The following is a 9,109-nucleotide window of genomic DNA, read 5'->3' as shown; positions in this document are numbered from 1 at the left end:
TCCAGGAGGACACCCAAGTTGCGTGCCTTCTCTGAGGGGGCCAAAATTTCGCCCCCTATAGTCAGCGATGGAGTCAGCTGACTATGCCGAGGCGCCGGCAACCACAGCCACTCGGTCTTGGAAGGGTTGAGCCTGAGTCTGTTCCTCCCCATCCAGACCCGTACGGCCTCCAGGCAACGGGTCATCACGTCAAGGGCATGATGCCAGTCATTGCTCCCCCTCCTACCCAGTATTATCACCAAGAAAGCCAACCTTGGTTCAATATCTAGAACAGGTGACAGAGGTCAGAATTCATCCTCTCTCTTATCCAGTATCTTTTTGCAGATGGTAGATTTTAGTGCTATGGGGATCAATATTACTAGCACCACTGCTAGCAACTGTCCTAACACTGGTTTAAATCTGAAGAGAAACTATGCATTTCTTTTTCCCTCCTGAAGTGTTTTTATCTCTTGAAATTGCTTTCCTATAAGCTACAGTACTGTTCCTCTTATAAAAAGAGAGATCTGTTCCCCTACCATCAGCAATGCAATATAAATAGTCCTTGCTTAATGACCTGTTGCTTAACAACCATTTGAAATTATGATGGCCTTAAAAGGGTGCTTTAAAGTGCCTAAAGCTCTTCCAAATGTCGTAAAATATTTATATCTCCTGCATTTTTTACGATGTATGATTTTTAATGTTTTTCAGTCTTTCTGTGTTGCAAGCTGCCCAGTCGTTGGATACAAGATGGGCAGCAAATAAAATTTATAAATAAATAAATGACCACATGTCGGTTGTTTGGCAACCAGCCTGCATTTACAACCAATTGCAAACTGCATATCAGCAATTTGTGATATTTTTCACCGTTTTCTAGCAGAAAATAGCAAAAATGTCCATCTGATATCCTGCGTTTCCTTAAAGAGCATGTGGTTCATTTAAAACTGTGGTGACTTGATTTACGACCATTGTAAAAATGCTCATAAAATAGAATCAAGTCATGAGATAACCCACGTAAGAACTGCCCTGACTTATGACTTAAATTCCTGAAGATTATTCATTAGTGGAGCTGGAATACCTTAGTCCTTGCTCCCAACTCCTTCACTTTCTGTCCCTCCTATGCTTCAGCCAGCCAGTGGAAAAAAATTGTCTTTTTCTATTGCTGCGCACCTACACACACACACACACACACACACACACACACACACACACACACACACACACACACACACACACTGGTTTCAGCCCCAAAGCTTTGGAAACCTCCTGGAGCGAGCGTCAATTTTGTGCAGGGCTGATCACGCAACATTTCTTTAATTTTGAACCTTTAAAATTATGCATTAGTTTTCCTAGCCAAAGAAATGCTGTCCTCTTGGTATACCAGCAGATCAAACTTTTGAAAAATAAATCTTTTTTTAGTGTCCCCAAGAAGAAAAAGATAGCATTTGTGATAAATGGGAATTATTTTTATTTTGGAGACTTTATGTATGTTTGCGTGTTGGAGGAAAGGTTATATAGGTCAAGAGTCCCCAACCCCTGGTCCATGGACTAGTACCGGGTTATGGCATGCCAGCAACTGCTCCGCACAAACAAATAAAGCCCCACCCGTGGGATGCAGGCAGCACACAAAACCACGCCCCCTCCGGTCCGCGGAAAAACCTTTCTCCACAGAACCTTTCTCCTCTAGTGCCCAAAAGGTTGGGAACCTCTGATATAGGTAGTCTTTGACTTACAACAGTTCATTTAGTGACCATTTGAAATTACGGCACTGAAAAACATGACTTATGACTGTTTTTCACACTTACAACCATTGTAGTATTCCATGGTCATGTGATCAAAAAATTAGCAACTAATTCAGATTTATGACGGTTGCAGTGTCCCAAGGTCCTGTAATCATCTTTTGTGACCTTCTGATAAGCAAAGTCAATGGGGAAGCCAGATTCACTTAACAATCATGTTACTAACTTAACAACTGCAGTGATTCACTTAACAATTATGGCAAGAAAGGTTGTAAAATGGGACAAAACTCACTTAACAAATGTTTCACTTAGCAACAGAAATTTTGAGCTCAATTGTGATCATAAGTTGAGGGTTTATAGGTGTATTAAGCCTACCCAAGACTCAATGTAATACACTTTACTGTAATAATGGATTCCTGCATTGGGCAAGTAGGTTGGGATAAGTGATCTCCAAGATCCCATTTACCCTTACATTTTCTGCTTTCTGCAGCTATGACCTGAAAGCTCTGCTTCTGTTATTCATCAGTTTGCTAATGAATCTTTGGCAGCATGATCTCATGAGGAGACACTTCTAGAATTGCACCATAGATAGTGCACCATAGTATAGACCAGGGGTAGGCAACCTCGGCTCTTTTATGACTCATGGACTTCAACTCCCAGAATTCCTGAGCCAGCGATGCTGGCTCAGGAATTCTGGGAGTTGAAGTTCATGAGTCATAAAAGAGCCGAGGTTGCCTACCCCTGGTATAGACCATAGATTAAAAATACATGTTTGGCAGCAAAGATACAACTAAAGTCTTGGTGACAAAAACAAATGAGAAATCTCTGTTGTCTAATATTAGAATTATAGCCATTCCACAATCTCACCTTCATTGACTTCATCGTTCTCTCTGTCTACTTGAGCTTTCAGTACATATCGTTTAATAAGACGTTTCATGATCTTCTGGAAAAGAGAAGCATAAAATATATTTTTTAACTTGCTGAAAGGATCCCAATCCTACAAGCTAATTAAGGCTTGGCTTGTTCTCCAGAAACTATAAAGAGTCTTCCTATGACCAAACTGATGCCTATTGAAGTACTGCTGTGTCATGTATGTTAACTATATTAACTCAGAAGTCCCGTTGAACTGCATAGGATTTACTGCATCATAACAATTTCCCTATATTTTTTCATTGATCCAAACTGAATGTGATCCAGGTGATCCATATTAAGAACAATCCATTAAGAGATTTACTTAATCGTAATCTATTAGAGGAGGTCACGATATGTTGTCTACTACCCCAAAGAAAAGGCATGGAATAATAGAGATCAATTATATAGAGAGAGGCTCCATCTTGAAAGTTAGGAAAAGCTTAACAGTGAGAACAGTTAGCCAGTAGAACCGGCTGTTCAAAAAGGTGGTGGGATCCCTTCACTAGATGCACTGAAACAGAGACTTAGAAAGCCAACAATCTCAGATGGTTTAATTTGGATTTTTTTGAAGAGAGCAGGAAATTGGACACAGTGGTCTAGTGGAGATTGTATGTTAATTCATACGTTAATGTGATTCAACTGAATCATGGCAATTCCTGAGGGAAATCCTTTATGGCCTTTTTTATACTTGAGTCTTCTCACAAGTTACTTTGTGACTTCTTCATGTAAGACTGATTATGTCTTTACACTTTATACTAAAATTCTGCAGAATTTTGTCCGTTGAATTTCCCAGATGGTTCCAATTAGCTGGATTCACACTAGATTTGTAATTTACTGAATTAACCCATTTTTTTCAGATCTACAGAACATACCAAACCATAACTAATCAAACAGGATGAGTTATGAAATACTGTGAAAATACACAGGTATAATTTAAAAAAATCTAGCCCTTTGCTTTTGTATAAAGGCCATCCTAAATTATGCAATCCAGATCTGGTACTCTATATGACAAAATAATTCACACACACACACACAAAACAAGGTTAAACCTGATCTAGTTGAACATAAAATGAAAAGTTGATACTTACCTGATACTTTCTCTGTGGATTATTAGAGCTGTTTAAGTCGATATCATCTGTGCTTTTTATACTTGGTAGCTTATTATGCTCCATCTGAAAATAAGAAATGCTAAGAAGTTTTCTTAAATAATTCCAACTTATTTTTCTTCCTTTTTTCTACTTGCTAGATTTTTCAAGAAGATAAGCAGGGAATCCAAAATATAAGCCAAGGAAGAATAGGTAAATATTTTTACTTAGTTATACTATTTTATCCATATTAATTGTCACCAACTAACAACTGGATTCTGTATAGATATATCATTCTCATTTATTTCCCTCGCATTTCATAGCCTTTTGTATTCAGTTTTCTGTATTATTTTTTTATCTAGAAACTTGATAGTTTTTGAGGATCCAGACTCTCTGCTTCATTAAATTAACATAGCTACATTTTCATAAGCAGCTCATGTTGAGGACCATGTCCACACGGACTTACACATTTTCAAAAACAAATCGCATTTCATATTTGCTGGAATTTCTTATTTCCCCAAGTGATTGGAGCTTTAGCTACAAACATGATAAAGGAAGAACAAGCTGTCATATTGAGGATAATAACTATTAGACATGAGCTCCAAAACACTAATTGTTTTATTTATTAATCCATAGGAGCTTTAGAATTGAAAAAAATAAGCATTTCCCTCTTCACTCCTATTTCCTCTGCATTCCCCTAAACGGAAGATTGTAGGAAAAAATAGCTTGGTATCTCATTTTCCTCACTTTAAGGATAGAAAGTTTAAACATGCAAGTTGGTTATTGGGGTATTCCTTAATAAACTTGATTCATCCCACTGGATCTCCATTTATAAATTCTCTTAATTAGCTTAATTCTACCTGCATATATACATCCTGATACAAATCAGTTCTGATGAATAGACCAAGAATTTCAACCAGAATTGCCTTCATTTTCCCCTCCACTACCACATAACTACTGCAATTCCATCTAAAACATTTTTCATCCATGCAACAAGTATGATGTTTTTTCTTTTAGAAATTCAGTTCTTGGAAGTACAGTTTTCAGGAAGCAAAATCTCACAGGAAGAGCTATCCTTCATGTTCTGGAACATCTTCTCACTGACATTCTCTCTAAACAAATTATCCATAGGAGTAGTTATTTTTAGTGTTCTGCAGAAAAATTATCCTGTATTTTTTCATTTCTAACTCTCTCTCATGAAAGAGAATTTCTTTTCTAAATTTGTTTAAAAAAAGACTGGACAGCCACCTGTCTGAAATGGTATAGGGTCTCCTGCTTGAGCAGGGAGTTGAATTAGAAAACCTCCAAGGTCCCTTCCAGCTCAATTTTGATTGAAGTCTGGAGTATTTGCAGCTGTTTAGTTCTAACGTCCACAAGACATGCATCAATTCCTATTTTTCACATAAAATCATCTCTTCTGCAATCTATAGTTCTGATTTCTCATACTTCCATGAAGAAGTCATAATAAGGAAACATCATCCATGGGGATGTTTCTAATTGAAAAAGTCAGGAGATTTCAAGATGATGGAAAGATCAGGACCACCAGCAACAGCAGGGACCTCCTACAATAACGCTCAAAACCACTACTAAGTCAGAAACAATTCTCAGTCCCTCTGAAAGTAAGATATAAAAGCAGAAGGCAGATTTTATTAGGTACTTACATTAAATTGTTTCAATATAGTAGTATTTCAAGACTGGCTGTTAAATTTTAAAAGGCCCAAGTGAAATTTCATTGCATTACATTCTGTGAACACATGGTGGCAGAATGCACAAAGTCTGTACACTTTTCAATTGTCTAATAGTCTAAAAGCTGACTTTAAACAATGCTAAATATGCTACCTCATTTCCTGAAACAGTAGGGTAGCACTGTAATAGCCGCTGATTTTACTTGCTGAAAGCACACATCCTCAGGCAGCCATTGTACTGAATGGTGTAGGAATAGCACGTATTTCCTCCTCCAACTCAAACTATGAAAAATATGTAACTCTAGAAGTGGCAGCTGGTTACCTGATTCATCTCAGCATCCTCCTGGAAACCTTTCTTGTGGCAAAACAGTAGTTTAAAAATCCACATCTTTATTCTGAGGGAAAAGTACAGCAGAGATTTGGGGCTGGGCACCAGATTGAAAGGGACAGGAAGTGTTCTGCCTTCCTCAAAATAAGAAAACCAGAGTTTCGCTCTTGCAAACTTCCATTCAACATCAGCATCATCCTGGAAGGCAGACAAAAGAGTCTATCAATGATTACCTGAGGCAGTGGGACACAGACCTAAAAGAGAAGATGCAGTGGGACATAGACCTAAAAGAGAAGAGCTGCAGATTTGTCCACAGACCTACAAATGCAGTCTCTGTCTGTCTGTCTGTCTCTCCCTCTCTCTCTCCCTCACACACACACACACATACACTTTTTTAATATATATGTGTTATTTTCTCAGTGCCATATATATAATCTTAGGTAGCAGCAGATATTTCTGTCTCTGGGTGCAAAGAAAAAATATCTGCTGCAAACCCCTCGTAGGCGTCAGGAAAGGCATCCACCCAGTAAACGCTTAGCTCCATTCAGTTGTCCCGATTCCACCCCGATTCAAGGGATTACAGCAGTGATGGCGAACCTTTTAGAGACTGAGTGCCCAAACTGCAACCCAAAAACCACTTATGCATCGTCAAGTGCCGGGTGGGTGTGGCCCATTGGGTGGGCGTGGCTGCGGTGGTAACGGCAGACTGGGTGGGACTAAAAAGCTCAATCAATCAATTCCAACTTTGCAAGATCTTTTTTTTTCCTCGTGAGAAGTTGAAATTGACTGGGGCGACGGCGCATGTGCCCACAGAGAGGGCTCTGAGTGCCGCCTCTGGCACCCGTGCCATAGGTTCGCCACCACTGGATTACAGGATCGTAAAAAGAAATAGATAGATGTCATTCTTCAAAATCAACATTTTGTCAGGGTGACTTATATTAGTTTTTGGAGCTGACTATAAATATTTGTTAAATAAATACATGAACTGGAAATACATTAAATATATAATTAATTACAGTTATTAAAAAGCACAACACTAAAACAATAAAATAAAAGCAAATTTCTAAACAGCAAGATGTTAAAAAATCAGCACACTGATTGAGTGATTCAAACAAATGTCTTTGCTCAGTGCTAGGAAATAAAAACTGGTTTGCTTAGTGCTGAAAATACTTTTCTTTTTCCAAAGTCTATTAGCTTATTTTGCCAGGTGATTCCTACTGGTACTTAACCAAAATCCCTTTTTTATTTTATCCTGCTCTTTTATGTCTTATCTTCTCTAATGGCAGAGAACTATCTAGTTATGGATTCAGAAGGTGGGTATTTCACCATTTCTAATAGTCTTTTCCCCAAGCTAACATCCTTCAACTTTTCTTCACGAGTCTTAGTGTGCAAGCTATGTATCATCTCTTTTGTCTTCTTCTGGACATGTTCTAGCCTGTCAGCATCTTTCTTAAATTACAGTGAACTAGGCATAAAGTTATCAGAAAAGTCTTGCTGGATTTAATTATGTCCCAAGAAAGCAACACCCAGAAGCATTCAGAAAGGTCATAGTCCTCATGACAATCTTCCAGAACAGGCCTTGGTCGAAACAGAAGACTGATGCAAATATAGAGTTGTATTGCTGAATACTCATATTTTACTATCAGCAGAGTAGTTAATATAATTTTAATGAACAGTAATAATTTTAAAGGAAAGCTCTATTAGTTCAAAGACTGCTTCTATACTACAATGTTTCCTGTGTTTGTTTACTAGCATGGTTGTAGTTCCTATTAAGAATATGTACAACATTTTACATTTTATAAGGAAAGACCATATCAGTTTAATCAGAATATTACCTCAATTTCCTGGAAGGAACTATTAATCATTGCGATAAGCATATTCAACAAAACAATAACCATGGTGACATTATAAACACCATAAAGGACATAACCAATATTTTCAATAAATTTGTGGTTATAATTTATGACCACAGATTTGACTTCAGAAAGTCCAAATATTGCCCAAAACAAAGTCTTGAAGCTTTCTTCCACTCTGAAAAAAAAGAAGAAATAGAAGTATTAACAAATCTTGCAAAAGATCAAGAAAAACTGAACTGCATTAGCAGCAACCTGCCTATCTTTAATTAATAGTACTTGAAAATATAGTATGTCGTGAATGGTATTTGCAGGATATGTGTTATATATTTGTATAGGTAGTCCTCAACTTACAACCATAAATAAGCTCAAAATTTCTGTTGCTAAGTGAGACATTTGTTAAGTGAGTTTTGCTCTATTTTACAACTTTTCTTGCTACAGTTAAGTGAATCACTGCAATTGTAACAGGGTTAAGTGAATCTGGTTTCCCCATTGACTTTGCTTGTCAGAAGGTCTCACTTAGCAACAAGGTGATAACATGATCCTGGGACACTGCAGTGGTCATAAGTGTGAAAAAGATCATAAGGCACAGTTTTCAGTGCCATTGTAACTTCAAATGGTGACTAAATGAACTATTGTAAATCAAGGACTATTGTATATAAAAAATTGGAAAATAAAAGTGCATTGTCACAATCTAAAACCCACCAGTTTCTACCTATATCAAAACCGTACTAACATCCAAAAGTATGTGACATCATACTTATCACCTCACATATTTTGACTCTTTTTTGTGAATACACACATATGTCACAATAATAATATATTATTGTATTAAACTTCTAGGCCTCAATGATCCTGGGTGGATCACAACAATAAAAAATTACAATAACATAAACATCAATAATTTTAAAATTTTAAGTGAGACATTATCAGATGTTGCTAGAAAAAAACATAGGAAAAATGCAGTCACTTTGGCAAGTCAAAAGCAGAAATGTTTCCATATACCACTAGTCTGATCAAGAAATCTTTGTTTTTTCTTCTTTTAAATATTATCACCTTCCTTTTTTTTCTACAAATTTACATTTTCTTAGCACATTTGAAAGAAACGGCTATGTTCTTTAATGATCTGATTGGATATTTTCTTAATAACCTTTTACATAATAAGAGCAATCTCATTTTTTTTTAGTGTTGGGTTATGAAACCACAACGATACTCTCCCCACACAAAAAAATCAGTACTGGATTGGGAAAACCCTAATAGTTCAATAATTCCAAAATGGGACAGAAAGAATATAAAGAGAAACGAAATAACACAATTAGAACTGAAGTTGGTGACTTCCGGTGGCAGGCGATTTCGTCGGTCGCAGCTGTTTGCTGCCTCCCGCCTGTTTTGCGTAAAAGCCGGTTTGACAGCCAGCACCAGCTGTCAAACGGCTTGATACCTTTCCCCTGGGCATAAGGGGATAGGTGAGCTGCCCGGGGTAGGAGTTGAGTTCCCGAGTCGTCCTATATGGACGATGTAGGCGAGAACT

At 37.4% G+C, this 9,109-nt stretch overlaps 1 protein-coding gene across 1 annotated transcript in view; it reads right to left on the bottom strand.

Moving 5' to 3' along the window:
* TRPC6 (transient receptor potential cation channel subfamily C member 6) overlaps positions 1-9,109 on the bottom strand; it is a 33,156-nt gene that overhangs the window by 2,633 nt on the left and 21,414 nt on the right. The window contains 4 exon segments of the mRNA XM_015822731.1: positions 2,583-2,658; positions 3,716-3,865; positions 5,720-5,923; positions 7,561-7,756. Of these exon segments, the coding sequence (XP_015678217.1) occupies positions 2,583-2,658; positions 3,716-3,865; positions 5,720-5,923; positions 7,561-7,756 (626 nt within the window).

The sequence above is a fragment of the Protobothrops mucrosquamatus genome, unplaced genomic scaffold, assembly GCF_001527695.2.
Source record: "Protobothrops mucrosquamatus isolate PMUCROS unplaced genomic scaffold, P.Mucros_1.0 scaffold1657, whole genome shotgun sequence".
Taxonomy (NCBI): domain Eukaryota; kingdom Metazoa; phylum Chordata; class Lepidosauria; order Squamata; family Viperidae; genus Protobothrops; species Protobothrops mucrosquamatus.
The sequence above is the reverse complement of the archived record's forward strand: the minus strand, read 5'-3'. Positions and strand labels throughout refer to the sequence as shown.